At 36.9% G+C, this 26,905-nt stretch overlaps 1 protein-coding gene across 1 annotated transcript in view; it reads right to left on the bottom strand.

The window, feature by feature from the left end:
* The window catches only part of LOC145664616 (putative ATP synthase subunit f, mitochondrial), a 32,833-nt gene extending 22,616 nt beyond the window's left edge, over positions 1-10,217 (bottom strand). Inside the window, exon 1 of the mRNA XM_081731434.1 lies at positions 10,056-10,217. Coding sequence (XP_081587560.1) covers positions 10,056-10,134 — 79 coding nt within the window. The 5' untranslated portion in view covers positions 10,135-10,217. The remainder of the gene's footprint in view (positions 1-10,055) is intronic.
* Between the last annotated feature and the right edge of the window lie 16,688 nt (positions 10,218-26,905).

Raw genomic sequence — 26,905 nt, 5'->3', positions numbered from 1 at the left:
ACGTTTAACAAGTTATAATTCTACAATGGAAATTATATGATAATGATCTGTAATGTGTGATTTCCCAAATTACAAAAATAGAAGCACTTGGAATATGACAGAAAATTTAGAATTCAACTTCTAGCAGCAGTTAAGGGTACAAGGTAAGATTTTGAGTGTGATATACTGTTTAGAGGAAGATCGGCACATAAAGGATATGTATTAAGATAAATTTCTAAATGCTATCTGCTACCTAAAATTCAAAACCTGGCTACCCAGAAGGATCCCTTGTTTCTAGTGTTGGTGGCCCATCTGAACACAGGTCCGCTTCTCTAGACTACTACCACCCCCAAACCCATGCCCAAAATCTCTCGTCATATCTCAAAGGAACAAACCACCTCCTACTCACAATTAGTTCCATCACTGAACCTTTACAACTTACTACCATCCTAGCCACCGTAGATGTAAATTCTTATACACCAATATTCTACTTATCCACGACCTCACGGTTCATAAGATATTCGTTATCAAAGCTCAAGCTCAAAAGACCAGAACGAATTCCTAATATAATTATCTCAGTTTGTCCTAACAGTGAACAAATGTATACTTGAAGATAAACATTATTTGCAAATCAACAGCACTGAGTATGCATCAGCATATTCATGGAGAACCTGGAACAACGATGGATGGACCCATGCCCAAACACCACTGGAACTATTTCTACAGTTCGTAAACAGTAAGTGTCGAAGTCAAATTCACCTGGTCAAACTTAAGACTGAATATCTCAAAACTGCAATATACATCAAACCTATCAACAGTAACCCTTATCATGTCACACGTTCACTACCATATACCTTGATTATTCGAAAAACCTGTTTTACCACAATGTCTCTTAACAATCATCTCCAAGTCTTCCCAAAAAAGTTTACCAAATGTCCCCAACTTTCACACGTTTACTGCGTGATCTGACCCGTTAAAACGCCTTGTACCGCCACTGAAGAAACGCCAGAAAGCCAAATGCAAGAACTGACCTATATTCGATACCAGTTTTAACTCCCAACATCTCATTACACAGACAACGGTTCTGTTATTCCGATAGCTGCAGTTCTTCCAACTTTATTTACATCCTTAAATGCATCCACTGATATGAACTATATGATATCGTTAAAGTTTGCAACATTGTTTAAAATCATGTAACTGCAAGAACTTGTAATAACGATTATTAATAATTGTTGCTGTAATCTCAAAGAAACAAAGCAAAGCAATGACCTTTAAAAAAAAGGTCCAAAACACACCATTTTAAGCAGTACTGCTATCTCTACCCATGTTTTTCATACCACTGGAACGGTCTAAGATATCAAACTGCAGTAAACGGCACTGTGATCTCTACGACTATTTTGAACCATCTGTGTCATTATATGTGATGCTTATCTAAGCACATTTTCGAAATAACGCTTTTTGAAAAAAGTCAAATTTTCAATCTCTTTTAACTTTGCTCCTATTAGTTAATTAAATAAACTTTATAATCATCAAACCGAGGTGCTTAGGTATAGATTCCAGGAATGGAATTTAGTAGATTCTTGCACCAGAATTTAGTTTATTAGGAACATACACGAACAATTTTCGGATTATTATGTAATGAAAAATATTACATTTATGTAAATACAGATTGTGGGTCATTCCATTCCAAATCATCACAACGAAAAACCTCACCGTCTTAGATTGTGATGGAAGTTGGTGAAAAGCAGGAGCTTGTGAAGTAAACAACATTTGCCAAGTTATAAGCTTCAATGACAAGTAGTTGTCAGATAGCAGTGTTGCCAACCTGACAGGTGCAATTTTTCGTAAACGTGCTAAATGAAAAAAAGATCGTAACTTCGCTCCTAATTTAGATAGAAACGTCACGCAAGGCTTGTCGTAAAGTTGAAGGAATGCCCTTTCAACAAAAAATAGATGTACACCACATCTGTTATTTTTGGGGTCAAGGTCACACACTGTGACCTTTGAGCTAAAGCATCTGAAAAAACTTTTTTTTTTATTTTCGTCAGAAAAAATCTTGCGTAGTGTCATGGTGTCCGCCTGTTGTGTAAATTTCATGTTGGGATGACTACGGGAACAGGAGTTACAAAGTAATGAATTGAGCAGACTTCAATAAAAATTTCATATTAAATGGATGGATATGATGTAAGAATCTCAAGTGTGATATAAATCTTGTAACAAGTAAATGTTGTACATTTGAAAATAGTACTCACCTACAACTAAAGAAGGTGTTGCTTTATCCTTTGCACTCTCTCTTGTGTGGTAATAATGTCTGTGGCTGGTAAATTATATGTGCGACCAGTAGCTGTGCACGGGTCCACTGAAGCAAAAACATGAGCGATTGAAACAGTCAGGATATCAGAGGGTTGGGGATAAACATACGATGATGAAGGACCATGGGGAAGAAGGAAGTTAATAAGAACTTCCTGTGTGTAAGCATTCACGCCCATCCCATGTTCTAAGAACCACGCATCAACATAAACACATGTCACAAATCCTTGTCGTAAAATGTTCAAGTGGTGCACTACACTTTCTGCTGCTGTTAAATATCTTACTACAACTAAGTTGTTAACTGGTACTGGTATCAATGCATGAAGCTTTTGTGTTCCTGGTACTGGTCGTGCTGTATCAAATCATGCACTCAGAACATTATCTGCAGCAGTAACTTCTTGGTGAGTAACACATGCAAAGTTCATGTTGTGCACATTGTTCTCTGACCAATCGAACAGCTGCTGTCGAGTAACTATTTGATCTTAAGATGTGTGCTGCAAACTTGCTCTAGCGGCTAGCCTTTTTATTATCCCTCCAAGTCTATCACAGACACTCTTGCCATGGGAAGGGGCAAAGAAGTGCCACTCAGCATGGATTACAAAGTCATAGCAGCAATGCAGCAAAGTTTGTGAAGTTTTTCCTGTCGTTGTATTGTGCGCCACTGCCATCAGAAAAATATCTCAGATACTGCGTTTATGTTTTCTTTCAAAAATATTATTAGTCTCTCCTGAAACACATGTACAGCAGGTGTCATGTTGCATGCACTCCAAGACAATGATTAGGTTAGTGCATGCGATTCCACTTGCAGAGGTTTCACGGAAATAAACAGCAAATGGATAAACAATGGCTTGCGCATTGTTCCAATGGAAACCTTGGACCTCATCTTGCAAAATGGATTAACTTTTTGCAAAGTCATATACAACAACTTCACCTACACTTAACCCATTTTTAGTATCCTTCATATACCTTGCCTACTGGGTTGCAATACAAGCATGTGCCTGCAAGAGTGTTAATTTAGAAATAAAAAGGTCAACAAATTCATTACTTGGCTTCACTAATGTCTCAAGGGCACATGTATTAGAAGTAACTCACTGTTTGAAGGTGACATGTTCAATGGCATTCTGTTGTAGAACATTATCCAGAACGCCGAGCTCCTTCGTGGCTAAGCGGTTAGCGTACGCGCCTTTCGCGTGAAGACCCGGGTTTGATTCCTGGCGGGAGCTCATGTGGTTCGGATTCCACGTTAAACATTACGTCCCGCCTCATATAGCCTCGCTGCTGAAAGGGACGTTAAACTCAAAATCAACATTATCCAGAATGCCCCTCACCTTGTCACAGGGTTGGCTGGTTTAAACCAAAAAGAAAAAAAGAACGAAAAATGGTTTAAATCGTGTGAACTTCATGGTGACGTTTCCACATATCAAACCATCTGCATTAGTTTTATCTCTTTTTCACCTTTTAATCAAGCTGTCCTATGTTCAATTCTCGGTTTGAACCACAACCCTTCTTTCATGTGTAAACCAAGTAGCGGTTTGGATGTCACTTTAAAGCGAAAGTCTTCTTTATAACCTCGGTATTACATAAAGATGTCAAGCCTAAACATACGAAACGAAGCCAAATTGTATGTTTTTGCTTGCCTGAATGCTTGTTACTTTATAAAGAAGCAAAGGTTGCCTAAATGTATTGATAGACATTGGCAAATTTATTGACTGCCTACGCAACTTCCAACATTAGCTTGGATTGGAATTAGTTTTAATTTTATTGAATGATATCTATATACTAAATTTGGAATTTAATACCTGTTTTAGCGTACTGATTATGATACGTTGACCTTAGATTTTACATGCAAAGCAATAACAGGATTTGCTTTGCATTTAAAGTTATAACAGGATTTTCCCAATGGCTAACGCGGGAGTTTCCCGATTTATATGTAATTCTGTATAATGGTTTCACTTGTGCAACTATTTATCGTTTTGTCCTGAAATGACTCTTAACAATTATATTAGTAAGTATATAAAGATCAGTACAACGTATTTTTATCAGGAGTCCTTCGTGAGTGAGTCGGCAGACTCATTGCATTTGTGGCCAATAAGTCCCGGTTTCGAGTTCAAATGGAGGACAATTTCTCTCGGATGTAAGCCGGAAGCTGTTTGGATCCCACTTTAAGTTTATAAGACCCCTTCCAGCAGAACCAGGTTGTTGCATAAGAACAGAAAAAAAAAAATCTGGTTTAACCAAAAAAAAAAAAGGTTTAAACGAAAAAAAAGTTTTTTTTTCTCGATAAAACCATGGTTTTTGCCAACCCTGCCTTGTCAGCTCCTGGACATTTAGTGTACTGCTGGTATGTTGATAAGCAGACCTCCGCATTTTCAAACAACTTACCCAACTTACATCCCCAACCTCCTGATGTTCTGACTGTTCCAATCACTTATGTTTTTGCTTCAGTGGACCCGTGCACAGCTACTAGTCGCACATATAATTTACCAGCTACATATGTCTGTTTCATATGTAATTATTTTACTACTTCAAAGTGCTACCTACAAATGATTTTTTTTTTTTTTTTTGGTCAGAAGAGACCTTAAGAATATTAGCCAGATGGCTCTTAATGAAAATCAGCAGTAGTCACCTATCATTTTAGAATCTCATCTAAGTATTACCTTGATACCACTGCTCGAATGTTTTCGAGGAAAAGTTTAGGTGAGAGTTGCGAAATGCATTTTCAACTGAACTGTCCATGAAAAAAAAAGAAAAAAAAATCATTAGTCCTAATTTTGCATGTAGAGAAAGTAGCAAGTAGCACTTGTGTGAATTTACTAGAGGAATGTACTTAACGCTGTAATGCTCTAGTGTATAGATTGCATCAATTGATAGATTCCAATTTGTTCACACTTTAATGTGACGCAATTGCTCTACTGGCTCAGAAGCAAAGGAAACTGCATTCCTTCCCGCCTAAATTATCTGTGTAATTCTAGCAATATAGCAGTGACCTTCAAATTTTCCAGCAACACTTGTAATAATGATCCATATCTAATAATACAGACATGCCAACATGTTTCTCTTTGTATAGTAATAGCGCTTTGAGTTCGTGTAGAAGAGTGGATAGCAACTTTCGTTCTCCAGAGGTGTGTTAGAAAGCTGGTTCCTAGTTCAAACAAGGGTTCAAACAGACAAGCTACAGACAGAAACAGAAACAGACCATGAAACATACATATTAAACAGCTAAAATAAATAAAATTTCAAACGGTTATCTGAATGGTGAAGCATTGATGATTTAATTATATTTCTGAAAGAAAATCGCCAAAATTTATAAGGAAAGAAACTAATAAAAAATAACCTATCTGAACTAATGCACGTTACGAATGAAACAACAAAAAATTTAAAAATGACACAAAATTACAACATCGAGTTCTGACAAACAGTAAAGAAGAACCACGTGCTAATCGCCTCCGGTGACCACACACATATAACATTACGTCACCATCACTCACAATGATTTAAAATCATAAATGACCAAAAAAGAGTGCTAACCTTACTACCTCAGTGTCAACAGGGCAAAACACACATCTGCGAGTGCATTTGGGATGGAAAGATATTTCACTAAAATGAGGGAAACAATTCAAATCAATAAATCAACACCAAAACTAATCTTTATCTTGAATTTCTCTTAACACGAACAAGTTAAAGAAAGACTAACTACTAAAAAGTTACTCTCTCGAAGTGAGTATTCACTCAATAACAAAACACTCTCAATAAATAGGAACAGTAAGTGTAACAGTAGACTTCGCTGACGAAGACATGACTTAATTAAGATATTAAAGTGAGCAAATTCCCCCCACTCCTCGTTAACTAAGTAACAATAGAATTACTATTACCTATTACAACTTCTTTCCCACTTACGTAACAATTCATCTCGGAATACCAACCAACAAACTAGACCCCTTGAAAGCGTCAATCAGTCGATAGAAAGTGATAATACAAAGTATTAAGAAAAGGAACTTTAGTGCCGTCATTCAATGTCATTCGCACAAAATTATAGAAATCACCATTTTCAATCAGTTAATACGCTGAACGAAAAGAAAGCCTCCGCTCAAAATAGTATTATATTAGGCTGATATTTAGTATCTTCCCCAATCTTCCACATATAAGATTTACAGTGTGTTACTTGCTTTACAAAAATATAGCTGAGCTAGGGACAGCTAGCGAAGCGAGTTAGAAGCCCCCAGGGCCCTTGTACTTCTACCTTTATCACAATTTAGACAAAAACAAGGTACTCGGTTCTGGAACCATGAAACGAGTTGGGGGAGATACTAAATGCCATCCTTATATTATTACAAGATCTTATATTGTTTTTAGCTTACCCTGGATTTATGACAAGCCATAAGTTTTTTTTTTTTTTTATTTTAAAGAAAAAGCAGCTGGACCCCTTCTGCTAAACATAGGCTTTCGTAATAATATTTTACTAGATCAGTGTGTAAATGATCTTAAAATGTTATGAATTATGACGATATTAATGGAAGTTTAACCTGTAAAGCACGGATTCGCCGATAAGGTAGCCGTTAACCATGGTATATAAATTTAAGTATCTTAAGTCGGTATGGTAATTCATACCGCGAAACCATAGAAGTGTACAAGAGTTAAGGGATCCACATATTTGTGTAAGTTACATTAGTAATTTGTTGTGTTATTTCGCAACACAAATGTGTAAGCCATGAAAACATATCGGGATATATCTTTAACATCTATGTAACGTATATATAAATAACCCAATATGTAAGGTGTTTTTATGCCATATACAGTGTTTCGCGCTATCCTCGTTTATGTGTACACCCACCGTTGCTGACGCAGCTCCGCGTAGAGTCCCTCTTTGCAATTTGTCCTGAGTCGATCAAATACCGCTCGTGCTTTTCAGTGGCCATCTAGCAGAAGTTGAATAATATCTTTTGTACAGGAAAGAAATGGTGATTATTTTTTGTGAAATTCACGCAAATTAAACACGTTTAATGTAGTAGTATTTTAAAAATGTGAAAAGCTGCGTGTTGTTGGTATTATTTTGACTTGAGGCTTGATAACGTAGATTTTGGTAGAAACTTACTGGAAGTCCAACTTCGGAATAAATGCCGAATTTCCTAAGGCCGAAGTTCCTAATTTCATTAAGGAGTAATCAGGAAATTAGTTCTCCGTAGTGAAAGATGGTAGTTTAATGCGACATTTCGATTTTGAGTTTCATAAGAACGTATGTTCGTAAAGAAGAAGAGTTCCGGTTATTACATTTTGAGGAGCGGTACACATTACTGAAATTGAGCAGAAAGTGTGGCAAATGTAGGAAGGTACTGGATATAAAGATATGGGAAAAACAGTTATATATTCAAACGTGAACATCCTGTTGGTGGTGTGTAAAAAAGTGAGCACATGGAACGTTAATAATCACAGTACCAGGGTTGGCAAAAAAAAAAAAAAAAAAGGTTTTTATTGAAAAAAAAACATTTTTTTTTTGTTTAAACCCGGTTTTTTGGTTTAAATAATTTACTCTATGTATTTATATTACATATGGACACAAATTAGTTTCTTTCGCCTTGGTGTTATTATGCAACAACAATGTTATGCTGGAAGGGGTGACATAAGCTTAAAGCGGAATCCAAACCGCTTCTCGGCTTCATCCAAGGGAAATTGTCCATTTGGACACGAAACCGGGACTAATTGGTCACAAATGTGATTGACGACTCACTCACGAAGGACTCCTGATAAAAATACGTTGTACTGATCTTTACATAGGCCTACTTGTTAATATAATTGTCAAGAGTCATTTCAGAAGGACGAAAAGATAAACAGTTACACAAGTAAAAACGTTATACCGAATTATATATAAATCAGGAAGACTTTTGCTTAAAGAGACACCTCGAATCGCTAATTGGTTTACGGTACACTTAAAAGATGGGTTGTGGTTTGACCGAGAATTGGAACACGGGAGAAAAGTACATAAACGTAACGCAGATGGTTTCATATGTGGATATGTCACCATGAAGTTCCACGATTTAAAACATTTTTCGTTCTTTTTTCTTTCTGGTTTAAGCCCCCCCCCAAAAAAAAAAAGCTGGTTTAAACCAGCCAACCCTGCAGAGTACATATTCAGGTCCTCTACTAGAGACCAGACAGTGGTCCATACTTTTCTGAAGGCAGTGTCGGAATTTTACAAACCGTAAAGACATGTAAACGCAGTGAACATGTTGAGAAAAGAACTAATCTAGTCTTTTTAACGCCATCCTCAAGTGCGTGCATAATCACTGTCGCTGATGCACCTGTTCCCAATAGAAGCTCTCATTTCAGTTTGGGCTCTCCTGTTGTGCTCCTGCCCTGATTCAGCTATTCATAGCATTCGTGGTTTTTGATAGGCAACTAGCATAAGTATTTGTGGATTTTACGCTACTTCGTATATTTCTAGACATTTAGTATTTACATGCAAAACGAGAAGTTCACTTAATGTGATTCTGCACCCAGGAATTCTTGAGAAACACTCAATAAGGTAGTGACAGTGAATTTCCCAGTTAAGTTCCAAAGTTGGACGTCCGTTTCTAGGAAAATTTATAAAATTTACAGAGAAAATATGAATAATCTGATTGTCTGTGTGCTTGATGATATATTAGGATATCGAGAAATTTGAAACATGGGACTATTCCGCGAGCGGAGGGAACTGCTTCGCGCGAGGTAACGGAATAGTTACATTCTGGGAAAATAATGAGCATTTATATTATCAACATGGCAGTAATAAGTCCAAGGGTACCTAACATTTCCCCACCTCGCGATGTAACGAAAGGAAGCCTAAAGTCAGTTAAGAACGTAGAAATTCAAAATTACAATTTTTAATAACTTGGTAATAGTTAAGAACAGCTACTTCTCATCTCCCGTGCACGAGGATACATCTTACTGTTGCACTACCTACACACTCTAAGTACAAGGGCAAGAACTCAGTCTATTACCTACTTTTTAACATCCTAGATAGTCAATGAATAATTCCTGAAAGTATGGCGTTTCTCGTCCTTCCCTAAATGGGAAGTACGGCTCCTTAACTATAACCCATCCTAGACCCACTACACTCTCGCTGGTATCCTTACGCAGACATGAGAAATTGCACTTTATTAATTTTGACAAAATAGGTGCAAACCTTCCTAATCCTAACCCTACAGTGCTCTACTACGTGCAAATTAAGAAAACTAATATACCCTTTTAAAGCGCTCCTACTTACCGACCCAAAAGTAAAATCAGTACGGTGGAATGAAGAGTGGGAGGAAACGGGAGAACCCCGAGAAAACCCACGAGCACGGTATTTATCCACCACAAAGTCCACACGGCGCGAACCGGGATCGAACCAGGGACCCCAAGTACCGGAGGTGAAGGCTCTACCACTGAGCCACCGCGCATGAACTCCGTAAACCAGTCACTAAAATACTTCCGTAATGATGAAATATGCCAACTACCAAAGTGGATCCCTGGGAATGTGTTAAATTTACGGTCCATCGCAAATTAAAACATACTTGATTACTCGGCCTACACATACATCCCTCGTTGACACACTTGTGTATCTCATGTAACATAGAATATTTATGAAGAAAATTAAAATAACTGCCATTATTAATTAATGTTGCTCAAAAATAATTTATCAACGAAGTGCAACATGGAACTTCCATAGGTTCCCCCCTTTAGTTCTAATGAAGTTAACTCATGTTTCTATATATTTCATCGGACTCTAGTACATGTTTGTTTACACTTACGCGGTCCATAATAACGTGCTGGATCGTAAGGCCCATGGACTCTGGGATTATATTCAGCCGGATAGTCTCCAAATCCCATTTCTCGTTAACAAATCTTCCTTTCGCTTAGTTAACGAGAGAAGACCGCAACCAGAGACACCAAATCGTAGCAAACAGTGGAGGTAAGTCTTACAACATTATTCAACATGAAAATGATCATTTCAAGGGTGCACATTCCATAACATTCTAGAACAACCTTACGCAAAATTTGAGCATGCAATTTTACTATACGTATCCATTGTATAAGTAGTAGTAGTAGTAAGGGTAGGAGTGACAACAGTAGTAGGAACCGCTTAGAAGTTCCGCAGAGTTTCGTTGAGTTTTGTTGTCGATTTGAAATGGGCAAATTAAAGATTTCTGTACATTTTACAATCTGTGGATCTGTATAGTAAAAGTGCACCAATTTCAGTTATAGTTTCCGACAATCGTATAGTTCCTGCAGCATTTTAGAGCTGCGTTGCGATCAACAAATTTTGCGAAGACGGATTCTCTTGTCAAACAAAATTGATAAAACAGTAAAACTTGTCATCAACTGACCGTTTATTAACGGAAATATTTCACAGTCCCATTTATTTACTGGCGAAAATCGTGGTAAATGCCCTGCATTAAATATACACTATTATCCAGAATACGGAAAACAAAATAGATCTTTTAACGAAAAGTCAGTCTCAGATGGGCATGACGTAAGGATGCGGTTCACAATCGTTAAGAAAGGTCGTGAGTTAACGATCGTGAATCGCATCCTTACTTCATGCCCACCTGATACTAGGAAGAAATGTAAAGCAGTCGTGGGTTGTTCGATATAAATTGTACTAGAATTCACAAAGTGTTCATAGAGCCACATATAGAGTAGTTTTGAACATTGTATTAAGAATTTAAGTAACACGTGATGCTAACTTCAACATTTAGAAATACATTTGTGGAGTCTGCAACAACTTACATCTAAAAAGGCCTGCCACGACTTTTCCGCAGAGTTGTTCAAACACATTAGTAAGCAGGGCCGTGCTGGGATACTAGTGAGGGCGGTGGACAAGTCTACTAAAAGGGCGCCCATACAAACGGAAATATATATATATATATATATATATATATATATATATATATATATATATATATATATATATATATAGAGAGAGAGAGAGAGAGAGAGAGAGAGAGAGACTCTGAAAGAAAGTATGGGTGCCATTTTATATCAAAATCACCACCAAATTTGTTTTAGTATTAACGTAAATAGCTAACCTCGAATCGAAATCCTCTTTACTACAAAAAAAAAAAAAAAAAACTTTATAGTTCCTGTAATAACATTTCTGTCAAATAAAAAGAAGCTAAATGTATCAACAACTTAATATAGTACGCCTATGGACGCAGGAGGCTCATTGCCGCGATTACAATAGCTCTCCATTGATTTCTGTCCTTAGAAAACTGAACCCAGTTTCTACTTTATATTTCAATCTCTGCGAGAACCATTTTAATATTGTTTTCCCATCTCCGCCTCGGTCTTCCTAACGGTCATTTTCCTATTTGGATTTCCAATTACAACTTCGAAAGCGTTTCTAATTTCTTCCATTCTGACTACATAACCTGACGATTTGAGCCTCCTAGACTTGATGACCCTAACAATGTTTGGTAAACGGTATAAAATTATGCAGTTCCTCCTTATGAAGTTTCCGCCTTTCCCCATTCCCGTTCCTTTTGGAGTTCGAATATTGGTTTAAGAATCTTGTTTTCAAATACTTTCAGTCTGCGATTTTCCCTCAGAGTCAGTGACCATGTTTCGCAACCGTACAGCACAACAGGCATGATTATCGTTTTATATTTTGAGCTACAAATTCCTCAACAGAATTAGTAACAGCAAAAGATTTTTAACTGAATAATAGCACGAAATCTCTGCTTTCAGTTGACATCAATTTTTTTAGTGATTATGGTTTTGGTCTGTTAATATTGATCTTAGATATTTGAAAGTATCCACTTTGTCGAAAGAAAATATTATTTGGTATTTTAACGCATCCATAAAATGCAGTATTACGATCCCGACAAACTTCCATTTATTTAGTTTTCTCTGCATTTACTTTTAAGCCTATATCCCTGCAAGCGTTAATTAAGATTTCTGCATTCCTTTCTATTATTCTATCATTATCTATTAAATTTACATCATCAGCATACGCCATAACCTGGCAAATACAATTCAGCTCTAGGATCTGATTACTGTCTTTGATTTTCCTTATCGTGTTCTCCAGAACAAAGTAAATAATAATGATGACAACGCATCTCCTTGTTTCAGGTCATTCTCAACGTGAAAGCTCGTGAACAAGAATTTCTCTACCCGAACCTTACTTTGGGATTCAAGTAAATATATCCTAATTAATCTACCTTTTTAGGTATTGTAAATTCTGTAAGCATGTTGTACAATGTTTCCCTCCTACCAGAGTCTAAAATCAATAATTGATGTGCCAGGATGTTGTATTCTCTCATTTCTTTTCAAGTATTAGTCGAATGGTAAATATCTGGTCGATAGTTGATCAATTTTACCTAAATCCGTTCTGATAATCTCCAATAATTTCATCTGCGTATGGAGCCAATCTTGCTAATACAATGTTCAAGAGGGTTTATTGGATGTTGACAGAAGAGAAATGCCTCGATAATTATTAAATCTGTTTTGTTGCTCATCTTCTGAACTGGAACAATGATTGATTCTCTTCACTCTTGTGGTAATTCTTCCTTGTTCCAGATAATGAGAATGAGTTTGTGTATCTTGCTCTACAATTTATCCCCTCCAGCTAAAATTAAGTCAACCAGAATTTCGTCTACAACCGGAGATGAGTGTTTAATTTTTTTTAATAGCAACATCTATTTCTGTCTGGTTAGGTTCTGGAATATACAATTATGCTGCATGCATTTCACTTTCTCCACGCGCATTAGTTTTTGGCTATGTGTTAAGCAAATCGTCAAAGAAATCTTTCCATCTATTCAAGATGCTATCTGTATCAGTGAGAATTGTTCTTTTAGGTTTCTTTAATATATAAACACGAAGTTGATAGCCTTTCTTAAGTTCGTTGATGCATTTATACATGTCCCGAATGTTTTTGTTTTAACACTATTATCTTCAAGTTAATTAATTTTTACTTTCAAAAGTTGCGTTTCTTTGTTCTAAAAGTTTTAGAAGTTTTCTGCCAGGTGACAATGAAATTTTATATAGTTATTTCGTTCGGATTTTGTAGCCAACGCAGTTTCTTCTGTTTTCTCTTCTCTGCTACTTTAGTATATTCCTGGTTGAACCATGGTTTGTTCCTACGTATTTCTGCGTGCTCCAATATTTCTTTTGCTGAAATTTTAACGTTATTTCTAATTTCAACCAAGTATCTTAAACACTAGTGCACTCCGAACCTTCTAAAACCGAGAATCTATTCGACACTTCAATCTGGCTCCCCTCTCACCTGACTCTTCTCTATTAAAAAAAATAAAATAAAATAAACCGCTCCGTTTTCAGATATTGAATATTTCCTTTATTCAACGATATTCTCTCTCTTACTATCACAATCAACTCCTCTGAACGATCGAACATCAGTTTGCTAGACTGTTCTTTTCTGTCTACTAAAACATGATCAGTTTGAATATGTGTTTTTCCATCTGATGAAGTCCAAGTATATTTATGAATGTCGCGATGTTGGAATTTTGTAATCTTCACGATAAGGTTTCTGGATATTGCACAGTTCACGAGTCTAACGCCGTTGTCACAACCTTCCTTATGCAAACATTTATTCCCTATAATCGGTTTGAAAATATCCTCTGGTCCTACCTTCGCATCGAAACCGCCTAACAGAATTTTCATGTTGTATTGCAGGAGATGATCAAATACCCGTTCTATTCTTTTATAAAAACTGTATTTTTTAATCGCCATCCTTATTTTCTGTTGGGGCATGTGCATTTAAAACAATAATATTACACAACCGACCCTTAAGAGAGGTAAAAGAAACTCTATCATTAACAAATTCAACCTATGTAATTGCTGATATTACGTATTTGTTTGTGAACGGAAAGCTCTGTTTGTAGTTGGTAATTTTTAATTTGTTCCCCGTAAAAGAACGTAAAATTTCCCGACTTGACTTCCCGACTTGAATTTCTCATCTAACTTCATGATATCCCAATAGGTCCAACCTCTACTTCTAAACTCAGTTTTTACAAATTTTAATGCGACTGCCCTATAGAGACTTCTTATATTTCATGTTCCAAATCTCATGTCGATTTTACTTTGCGGAGTTCGTGCCAAGTTATCAGTTCTGATCCGAGGATTCTGCGAACTTATCTGAACAATCTTTTTTTTTTTTTTTTTAACAGGATGAGGTTGTTAGCCTCCCACCAAATTCTCAAGCTGGATTATCACCCCTTGTCTGTCCGCGACTGGTTACTCATTATATTCGTAGCTAACCTCTATATCCCAGAGGCCTTCTCCTCGATCCACAACCTGAGGACGCGCAGGCCGTGGTGACAGGAAGACCACATTTTACGGAAATTAATACAGCTATATTTCAGAAATACAACAGGTACTGATTATCCGGATACTGCTTTAAAACACACAGGAACAATGAATATGCTCGGATATATGGATGCATATTAAGACTGTGAAAGCTTCGATGCCGTGAAAATCGTAAATTAGAGACTAATGTCAGTGTAGTATTACATAAATGCATCGTACGTTTGACTATCCGCACTATTCTTGATGTATCACATTGTTTCGTTTTATAGCTATATAACTTTATAATATTTTTGTAAGTGATTATATTGTTTACCTGTTCTCTGCCAATAGCAACTGTATGAATTTATAATACAAAACTGAAATACAGAATAATGAAATAAAAAAAAAGTTATATTTCGCAGGGCATCTTATGTAAAGGGCGCCTTGTATTTTTCACAGGTTCTGTACTACCAGTCAGTATTTGAATTTATTAAACGAAGCTGGTACACAGGATAACTAAAACCACTTATCTATAAAGTGATGTTTCATAGGGCGCCTTATGTAAAGGGCGCACTGTACCTTTCACGGGTTCTTCGCCAACAGTAACTGTGTGTATTTATTGTACAGAACTGTGCTATACAGAAGAGTAAATAAAATCGTTCATCTTTGATGTGGTCTCGGAAGGGCGCCTGATGTAAAGGGCGCACTGCACCTTTCACGGGTTCTTTACCAATAAAACTGTAAGAATTTATTACTAAAAACTTGTACCTTTATTTATACTGTGATATTTCGGAGGGCGCACCGGGACACGTCCCGGTGTCCCGGTGGGCCAGCACGGGCCTGTTAGTAAGAATGTTGATAAGAGGGAATAATTTCCTCTTATTTGTTACCTTGTTTCTCTCTTTCTTTAAATATAAAACGTTGCTAATTTCATTAAGGGATCTGTATAATAGATAGAAATTTAAAATTATTATTGTACGATAACTATGGCACCTATTAAGATTAAACTCACGTCGAAGTATATTGTCGTCATCCTTTTCATTATAGCACGACACTACCAAGACGACAATATGTAGGTATGCACAGCCTAATTAATGAAATGAACGCTAAAACTTTATTTATTGTTTAACTACCAGGATAGTATTATACAAAAAATATAACATATAGCAATCGATAGATCAGATTGAGTTAAACAAAATGAGGTGTTTGTTGGTAAATTATAAGGCGTAGTTTCCGAGAAAATTGAAAATGAATTAATATAGCGTTAAAAGATATGTTGTTTGTATCTAATAATAAATTAATAGTTCTTTAAATTACTGAAAGGGATAGTTTAGTGATCTATGTATGACAAAATAAACTGTTAAGTAAGAGATTCAATGTGTTGGAGTTTATTGATACAAGTATTCCTAACAATACGTATATACTACTTGTAAATAATCATTTCTTCCAGCAAATAAAAACTGTCAATTGTTATTGGCAATGAACGACATACATTTTCGCGCAACAAAAGTTAGTTTTTCGATTTTCTTGAAAACTAAGCTTGAGAACTCACAAAGATGTTATGTTGTTCAGCTCAATATGGTCTACCAACAGATAGGCATATGTGTCTTATCTTTGATTACTGTTTTAAATAAAGGGAAATTAAAATTTAAGAGTTAATGATAATTTTAGGCTACAACTCATATTATGTGTTGTCCTGCTATTGCCATAATCAAGCGTTTACTAAGACTAGTAAATAATAAAATAAAATTTAGTATTAGTTTCATTCTAACAAATGGCATGGTTCTCTTACAGCATCAATTTTTAGGTTTACAAATAATTTTTATTCTACATTTTCTTGAAAACTACACATGATGTTTTCAATCACGCATGTAATTTTGTTCAGTGCAATCATCTATCGACTAGTAATGTTTCATCTAAGGTCTTTTTTATTTAAACGCTAACACTATCGTAGAGTTTTTCTTTGTTTTTTCAATAACCTTTCATTTTTTCTTAGGTAGGCCTAGTTTTTTTTTTAATATGTAATCGAAGCTGGAACATTTTGCTTTCTCTTCCCCCATGAAACCCACAATCAAACTGAAGCAAGTATGAGATGCAACAAAAATTATTGAATTTCGAAGTACTTCAACACTTGCTCTTCATTTTTGATTTGACTCCCAACCAACTCTTGTTTCAGGGGTATTATCCCCGCACTACAAGATTTACCCTGCCGCAGGTAATTTTTCAAGTCCAGGGTTAAATTATATATATATATATACTGTTATAATACAAATGAAAGTGAATAATCTTAGTATAGTTTTGGAGGATGACGTTACTTCTACTTAGGCTACCGAATTCTCACTTTTACTCGTGTGATAAAAATTTGATGAGGTTTACTATCCCAGATAGCAAAAATGACTTGCAACAAACTTGCAGCAGATTTGCAATTCAAGTCTGGCAAACTTACAGCAGACTTGTGATGCAAGTCTGCAAGTTTGATGCAAGTTTAATGCAAACTTCCTAGTTGACGCTCTTCGAACTTGCAGCACGCCTGTAATACAAGTGTATGATAAGTTTGCAAAGCAAGTTTCTGCAAGGGGTTTACTTGCACAGCAAGCCTACTGCAAGTTTCTACTTGCAGTGCAAGTGCACAGCAAGTCGACATGAAGTTAGTGCAGGTTTGACGCAAGTCTCTGCAAGGATACCACTTGCACTACAAGTCTACGGCAAGTTTCTAGTAAGCCTACTGCAAGTATATAGTTGCATTGCAAGTCTCCAGCAGGTCTTCAGCAAGTGAGTGTAGTAAGTCTTCTGCAGGTATATACTTGCATTGCATTGCATGCCTTTTACAAGTGACATTTACTGTACCTCCATTCCAAAAGAAACCGAACGTTTAAAAAAAACAAAAAAAAAAAACAATGTACATTTTGGAGCAAATCATTTTTATTAATCAATGTATTCCCCTTCTGCATCGATACACATATTTGCACGCTCCAACAAGTTGTCAAACGACTTCTCCATGTCCTTTATTGGAATGGTCTTTAGGACGGCGGTCGTCGCCTTCTCAATGGCATCAATCGATGCGTGCCACTTTCCTTTCATCGCCAAATGCAGTTTCGGGAACAGATAGAAATCGCACGGAGCGAGATCTGGTGAATAGGGCGGATGATGCAACCGAATAATGTGATTTTTGACCAAAAATTCAGTTACAAGTCGCGAACTATGTGATGGTGCATTATCGTCCAAAAGAGTCCAACTGCCGATTTCGCGATATTCGGGCCGAATACGACGAATTCTTGCCAGCAAACGCTTCATGACGCCCAAGTAAAACTCTCCAGTGACTGTCTGGCCGGGCTGAACAAATTCTTTGTGGATAATTCCTTTTGAATCGTAAAAACAAAACAGCATCACCTTAACTTTTGACTTCATCAAGCGACTTTTTTTTTGGGTGTTCCTTCATCCGGCGCTCTCCATTCAGCACTTTGCCGCTTTGTTTCGGGCTCATATTCAAAACACCACGTCTCGTCACCAGTTACAATCGATTTCAAGAAGTTTCGATCCTGCCGAGCACTTTTAACGATGTCTTTGCAATGCGCAATTCGATCAACTTTTTGGTCTTCGGTGAGTTTGTGTGGTACAAACCGCGAATTAACCTTCTTAAGGCCCAAAACTTCGGTCAAAATGCGGTATGCGTTGTTTGAGGAATGCCTAATTCCATTTCAATAACTTTCACCGACGATTTTTTGTTATGTTTGATGAATTCACGCACTTTTTCGGTGTTTTCTTCCGATAATCCGGTTCTGGGACGGCCTGATCTTTCGTCATCATCCAGCGTCTCTCTACCCGATTTGAATCGCCTGAACCACTCGTAAACTTGCGTACGGGATAGACACTCATCACCATATGCATTTTGTATCATTTGGTGCGTTTCACTAAAAGTTTTACCCAGTTTAACACAAAACTCAATTGCAGCTCGTTGTTTGAAACTCATTTTCCGACCGATGTACACAACACACTGACAGTTGAAACGCAATAACTTTGTTGCCGTGCATCCAAATGTCATGACATTTATACCAGTTGTGAATGAGGGACTACGCCATCTACCGGTAAAATATTACAACAGATGGCACTAGTGGTACTATTTGTTTTCAAAAGTTCGGTTTCTTTTGGAATGGAGGGTATACGTACAGTACAATCACACAGTATATTTTTCTCAACAACTTTGTCAAACAATACACGTTTAAAATATAAATTATCTCTATATACTGGATACTTACGTAATTATCTTAATTATCCACTTGTTTTAATGCTTCACACACTTCTCACCTACTACAAATGGCGGCCTGGCGAGATTTCTACGATTAGACTTTTGTGCTACCTGTTGGTAGAAACTAAAACTGACACACTTGCTACAAAGTTGCAGCTAGCCTCCGAGGCAAGTAAAATCTAGTAAGTGAAAATCAAATTACGACATTTGTGGGTAACTCTTTCAAAACGCCTGCAGCAGGTGTACAGCGCACGGAAAGACTAGCAAGTTAAAATCAAACATAGTGAAAGACTTGCTGCAAACCAACATGCTATTAGGGTATAATCCTCATACCTTCGAGAGGATAGGCACTCCTCACAGGAACAAACAACACCATACAAAACATTTAAACTTTTTTCAGTCCTTTAAATGAAATAATGTGATTTTGACTAAATAACCGGTACTGAATTCGTTGGTGGAAGCTGAAATGTTCATTAATGTCTTATTTTTTGTTGGATAGAGTAGGTGAGGGTGGGTCACAATGAGACATAGGCCACAGTGAGACGTTTGAATTATCTCTAGTTTGGATGGACGAATTACGTCGCCATCTACAGTGTAAATTTATAAATACAAAACCTACCCACAAGTTCATATTGCAAAGGCTGTACATTATGGTGTATGCAGAACGACACATGTGTTAGAAATTCACATCTAAAGTAATTTTTCGGCAAATTATTCAGTAAGTCGTTTTGTGGTGATCGTCTAAGAATACAGGTAAATTTAAGTTAAATTCGAATGGTAAATGCATACATCTTTCTTTATAACTCAGTATAATTTTATTAATATAGTGCACGTTCTTCCACGTGATCGGACTGAATATGTGTTAAGAAACAGATCGGGCCAGAATGAGACAAGCACGTATGGGCCACAATGAGACATCCCAAACTACAAAACTATACACGAATGAAACCGAACTTTTGGAATATTTCAATATTTTTACTTATAATGGATTCGTAATATTATAATATAGATTAAAATATTTGTTTCCTTGTTTCTTTGAAGATTCAAGATGTCGAGAGGAAGGAAAAGGAAAACCAACAAGGGATTATTTACGGAAGAATCAATGGGAAAGGCAGTAGAACCAGTGTTGGTTGGAGTCGATGGTCAGAACTTTGCAGCAAGCAGCAAAACAATACGACATGAAATTTCAAACTCTGCAAAGATATGTTAAAAAGCAAAAGTTAAACCCTAAAGATGAGATTCCGATGGTGCCAAAAATATAATAGCAGACAAGTGTTCAGTGAAGCAGAAGAAATCTCTTAGCGGACTACATGATACAGTGCTCAAAAATGTGTTATGGCAAATCCACCAATTATTTCAGGGAACTAGCTTACGAAATGGCTAAAATAAATAATAAGACCTTTCCAGATTCATGGGAGACCAAGAAAAAATGCGAGAATTGATTGGATGCAAGAGTTTTTAAAACTTCATCCTCACTTAAGTATTCGTCAGCGTGAGAGCTGCAGTATCTCGCGTGCAACTTCATTCAATATGCATCACGTTACTAAGTTCTTTGAAAATTTAGAGAATGCGTACACTCGGTCTGAGAAGTTTTCGGGTGGAATTCGCATATATAATTTAGATGAATCCTCAACTACAACAGTGCAGAAACCTAGAAAGATTTTAACACCGAAAGGCGTGAAAAAAGTTAGCAAGTGTACGAGTGGAGAACGAGGTGTCTTGGTTTCAACATGTTGTATTATATAACTGCGGGAAATTCGTTGCCACCAACAATGATCTTCCCTCGAAAAACCTTCAAGCCACACATGATTCGCGGTGCCCCTCCTGGAACACTGGGGTTAGTTACTAGATGGATGACAGGTGAAGTGTTTCCTGAAGTGATGAGACATTTCATTAAACACAGTGGCTCTTCAAAGGACAATACAACCATTCTTATATATGATAATCATGAGAATCATTTGAGTATTGAGGCGTTGAATGTTGCTAAAGAAAATGGCGTGATTGTAGTCACTTTACCACCACAATGTAGCAATAAACTACAGCCGTTGGATGTGAATGTGTTTTATTCACTTAAAGCTGATTATAATGCAGCTGTCGATTCGTGGTTGCTGCATCACCCCGAAACGCCAATGACAACTTACGACATTGCTGCCTGTGTTGGGGTAACTCACGAATGCTCTATTACACCATCAAACTTCAAATCTGGCTTTAAGAAAACGGTAATTTTTTCATTCGATAGTAAAATATTCACTGTCTCAGTCGTTCAGATGACTTTGTAATCAGTTCTGTGACCGATCGTGACCCTTGTGATAACTCAAATGATATAACAGCTCCAGCAATCAGTGAAAGCCCCGCAATGGTAGTTTGTGCTGATAGTGTTGAAGACTCTTCAGGTCCTAATGTATTAGGAGCAAGTGTAGAAATAGGCCTACCCCTATTCCCCTATTGAAAGTAACACTTCCAAATTTATCAGTCCAGTCATTTTCAAAGGATTCCCTAAAGCCGGTAAAAGTAAACGAGCTGCGACTGGTCGCACGCAAACGTCAAGCATAATTCCAACTGATACGCCTGAGAAACAAAAAATTGAAAACAAGTTAGAAGAAAGACAATTGCACAAACGGAAATCATCTGGTGTGTGTAAAGGTTTATTTCCTTGCAACAAGCAAAGAAATGAATAAGATTTCATTTCCTCTGATAGCGACGATGAATGTGACCTTAACATTTCATCAAGCAGTGGTGATATAGAACTTCCAGATAGGATCCCTACATTTCCGCATGTTGATCCTAGTGGTTTCCAAGAGCTTGAACGTGATCCAGAAGTTGATTATTTTGTGTTGGTTGAATTCACGGGATCTAGCAATTTTTTTACATCGTAAAGGTGATCAAGTCAAAAGACAATAACAATGATTTACAAGTTAGTTTTTTAAGAAAGTGCGTAAAATATGAAGGCTACTTTTCTTTTCTCATGTTCCAGATGTAGCATTAGTTCATCTGTCCGATGTGAAAATGATATTCCCAAATCCGAAACGTTTAGGATCCACAAAGAGATTGTAATCTTTTGTGACATTATAGTACAACTTCGATTTGCGTATCATCCGTTAACTATATAAGAGCATATCAAGCCGTATAAGTTTAAAATTGTGTTGTTACGCAAGAAAAATATCATAAGTTGCTTTGTTTTTATTGGCAAGACCATGTTATTCTTTGTTTTTGATCTTAATCCTTACTATGTCTCACTGTGGCCCATGGCATATGCTTTATGGGCACAATGAACCAAATTCTCATTATAACTTAGGTTCTTAATTTTGTAGACACTATTAAACAAAATATTACTGATTTACTACTTTTTGTCTCATTCTGGCCCACCCTCCCCTACAATTATGTTGTAATGTCCCTGTTTACATATATATTTGCTATCTAATATAAGTTAGCGAAATATACGATATTAATATTTCATTTTTGTAGAAATTCTCTTTAAAATACTTCCTTTAGTCATTTACGCCTGCAGACATCTTCTCGAGTCTATCTGATGATAGACCAGCAATACTGAGCAAGTATAGTTTCAATCCATTTTCCAAATATAGCACTTCTCAAATGTGACGATCTTGATGAAACTATTATTCATGTTTATCACTTACTGCGCCGATGTTTTAAGGGAATAACTCCAGATAAGGATGCAAAAAGTGCAATTTTAGTGACATGTTGCATCTTGTATGTTGAAAACTTCGCATCATTTCACAAAAGATGACTTTATAATTTTCAGCTTTTACATTCTTAAGAAAACCTCAACATATCGATTTAAATAACAGAAAAGGTGATTTCTCAATTTCGAAGAATTTAGTTTTAACGGTTTTATTCTGTATGCTTTACTCTGTAGATCTAAAAGACTCGCCTTTAATTTTTGCCTCCCTAAAGTTTAAGAATTGAAACCGTGACTTCCATAACCGCACAAGTACAGCTGAAGAGATATTGAGAAACTCAATAAAAACTGAATATTTGTTGAAAATGTGAACTTGGAAATCAGGAATTTTTCATACTTACACTTTACTGAATAACAAATGTCACTAAGTATGAAAAAAATCTGATTTCCAAATTCCATTTCCAACAAATATTAAGTTTTTAACGATATTCTCAATATCTCTTCAGCTGGACATGTGTTGTTATGGAAGTCACGGTTTCAATTTCTTGAGGAAAAAATCTTAATCAAACCAGATTTGAGGTATAATGGTGGCAGAAATATATCTTGAGGATTGACAATTGGTTTACGAGACATGCTCTTCGTACCAGAACTGAAATCTTGTCTTCGAGGCCAGTATTTACGAACTTACTCGCTTGCTATGTCACGGCTATCCTATTCAATAAAAAAACAATACTTGGTGCATCCTTATTACATTCCTGTGAGAATACCAATGTGAAAAAACCCACACACGTACCATTTGAATTTACTGTATTAAAGTGATCCAAAATCACTCAAAATTTCGCACATTTCTTAAATGTGAGTAGTATATGCTAGAGAAGTAGATGGGTGAATATTAACAAATGAAGAAGCACTGCCTTCAGATTTAGTTTCACGCTACCAATAAACAAGCACCAATCAGTAGGTTATGTTCACATCTCAAAGACAAATAAGCCGTTTATAGCTTTACAATAAACAATGCCACCATTTTCTATAATCCTCATTTCTCTGGGCTCGATTTCCTAGTCATTGGTATAATGCTCATCTTTAGGAATCTTTAGACGAGGTTCTATTTTTCTTGGGTCGATTCGATCAGATGTACCAGCGAAGGCGAATGAAAACACCTCACTTGTCGCCGGGTGGAAAATAGAACGCGAGTGCTTTGGAAACAGCTCGTTTTGGATCTAATGAGACTATAGAGTACAATTTTTGTTCTAAGTTTTCTCCATGGCAGTTTGAAGAATAATACATGGAGCTGAATAACACAGTAAAACTTATGTAACAATATCTAACATAGTAAATGAAATATTAGGAATTATATTCTTGATGACGTCATGAACACAGACGTCCTTAGGGATTTTGACTTTTTGATCAATGCTATGAGGAGGAGAAGTTTCAGAAAACCATTATACCTTACTTGCGCGTTTGGTGTGAATTCCGCAGTTGACTACAATCGTACCCCTGTGGGTAAAGACATTACCTCAGTATAATTTCTACAAAAAGACTACTTAGATTTAAATTTGTTTCCAATACTTAAAGAGTATATAGACCGGTGTTAAACATTGAAAACTCCATGTCAATATCTAATATAGTAAGGGAGATATTAGGAGTTATAGTTTTGATAACGTTATGAATTGCAGAATAGGTTGTTGAGAGTCTAGTGGGAATTCTACCTGGATTAGATCGTACCCTTGTGGGTTAAGTGGATACTCCAATATACTTTGTACAAAAGTTATTACTCCAGTTCCAGAAGTTCTTCATGGGAGTTCAAAGAATGCATGGAGCCGTGTAATAGAGTGAAAGTTTCACGTTAGTATTTAACATAGTAAGTGAGATATTAGGAATTATATTTTTGATGTCAAATGTGGAGAGCTTTATGAATTTTGATTTTTGGGTCTATAAGGAGAAATTTCAGAAAACTAATATTATCTATCTATCTATCTATCTATCTATCTATCTATCTATATATATATATATATATATATATATATATATATATATATATATATATATATATATATATATATATATATATATATATATATATATATATATATATATCGGGTGATTCCGTTAGTCCGTACCAGGCCTTTAAATCGAAAACGGTCCGAGATATGTACAAACTGAAAAACACGTATCCCATTAGTTGCAAAGGACAACAGAGCGAAGTAAAAAGTTTCGTCCCAGGTTCCCCGCAGGGTCCCAGACGGGGTCTAACTCAAAATTGTCAAATGGAAAGAGGAGACAAGTGGTATATCGCTTGAAAGCTCTTGTAAAAAGAAAGAAGCTACAACAAGTCCTGATTCTCTACGATCACCCTATGCAACATGGCGGCGGGTCAAAATGTCATCAAAAGTTGCATTGAAAACAATATGGCCACCCCTATAAATCTGAAACGGGCAGCCAGACGGAAAAACTGAAAAACAAATGTCTCATTATTTCAAAAGTACAACATATCACGGTAACTAGTTCGAGATATCCAGGCAGGGTCCACCTCCAAATTAGTAGTTGTTTGATTGTGCTGGAGGGAAGGCCCTGAAAATTTTGAACAGCTATATTTCCTTGGTAATATACGTTTTCCGGGTACAGTACTACAGAGACTGTTCAGTCCTCTTTCGTGAGACTACTGAAAAGTGTTGTCTTGTCTCGTCTTGTAGTCAACACTGGTAACATACACAGTATGGAAATGGAAGCGTTATGGTGCACAGGTAAGCATATTATATTGAAACGTCTAACATTGTTCTAAGAATTAATTTACCATCGCATAACGTTATATCATATTTACCTTGGAGACGGCTCCTGTCCGTTATGTAACAGATGCGCACTTTACACAGCACGTTTTACCTCACGTTTTACCGAAATTGTCATCCATGTACAGCAAGACAACGATCCAGACGGTGATAATAATTATAGCCCACAGCTTCAAGCTCTGCCTCTCTTATGCTTCGAAATGCGGTCATTATACGTTGCCTCATATCTTTTGGTGTAGTTGGTCTATTCGTGTAAACAAGCTCCTTGAGTCGACCCCAGAAATAATAGTCCATGCACGTAAGGTCTGGAGAGCGAGGAGGGAAAGGAGTATTGGACCCTCTTCCTAACCAACGGTGCGGAAACAAAGTATTTAATGCACCTCTGCATATACAAGCAGCATGTGCTGGACAACCATCCAATTGCATCCACATATTACGCCGCACATGAAGTGGGATGTTTTCCAGCAGTTGCGGTAGATGTTCTGTCAAGAATTGATGGAACAGAGCCGACGTTAAATTTTCATCAATAAACCAGGGCCCAATTACATGTGTTCCAATGATACCACCCCACACATTGATGTTCCAACGTCTTTGTCGGTCGATCTGTAGTGTCCAGTGCGGATTCTCCGCAGCCCAATAATGCGCATTGTGTAGGTTGACCTGACCATCACTTGTAAATATTGCTTCGTCTGTCCACAGCACGTACATACTGAAAAACGTTGGGTTTGTCCTCAATTTCTGACGGGCCCAATTACAAAACTGGAGGCGCTTATTACGATCTGCATCTGTTAGCACGTGGCACAAGGAGATATGATACTGGTGGCGTTTATGCTTTCACAGTATACGCAGTACATTTGTTTCACTAATTCCGCGATCCCGGGCAATATCTCTTGAGGATGCATTAGGACGTCCTTCGACAGCAGCCAAAACATCAATAACGACATCGTTGTCATCTACGATTGAGGCATGTTTGTGACCCCCATATTGAGGAGGTATGCGCCCTGTTTGTTTCAGACAATTTGCTAACCGTCGAAGTACATTATGGGAAATTGATTGGCGCTGTGGGAACCTTGCGTTATAAATTCGGGCTGCAGCTCTATAGTTTTGCCTACATTCCCATAACACCATTAACATGTCAAATGTCTCCCCGTTCGTATATGGCATTGTTCCAATACAATGCTATCTTTAGCCGACACTGCACTAACACACGATATTCGGGTAGTACGTGTCACCTTCTACCATGAAATGGAAGCCTTTTGACACACACATACACACACACACAAATCAATTCGTAGAGCGTGTATTACTTTTGCACAGCACTAGTACTTCACTACAATTCGTACTAACGACCCTTCAGCAAAGCCTGCTCAACTTACTGTGGAACAAACTGTGTTCCAGCGTACCTCACGTTCGTGCCTTTCAATTCAAGGTTGTCTGCGACTGTTTCTCTCGAAAGGTTTATGTACAACAAACATAAACCAGCAAACAGCACAATCCAGTTGCAGTAATCGTTATCAAGATGTGTATGTTTATTCATTTCGGTATTTTATTTGAAGTTATACGTTTCACGACATTAATGTCTCATGAATTTCACTTTTACACAACGCATAGGGAAGAAAAGGGCAGCTAAGGACAGGGCTGGAACCTTGCGTCAATCCCATTATTCGCCTGTTGTTACTGAGGAAC

This window comes from Thermobia domestica, chromosome 11 (genome assembly GCF_964235325.1).
Source record: "Thermobia domestica chromosome 11, izTheDome1.hap1.1, whole genome shotgun sequence".
Classification (NCBI taxonomy): Eukaryota; Metazoa; Arthropoda; class Insecta; order Zygentoma; family Lepismatidae; genus Thermobia; species Thermobia domestica.
Note: the sequence above shows the minus strand (reverse complement) of the source record. Positions and strands in the feature narration are given on the sequence as shown.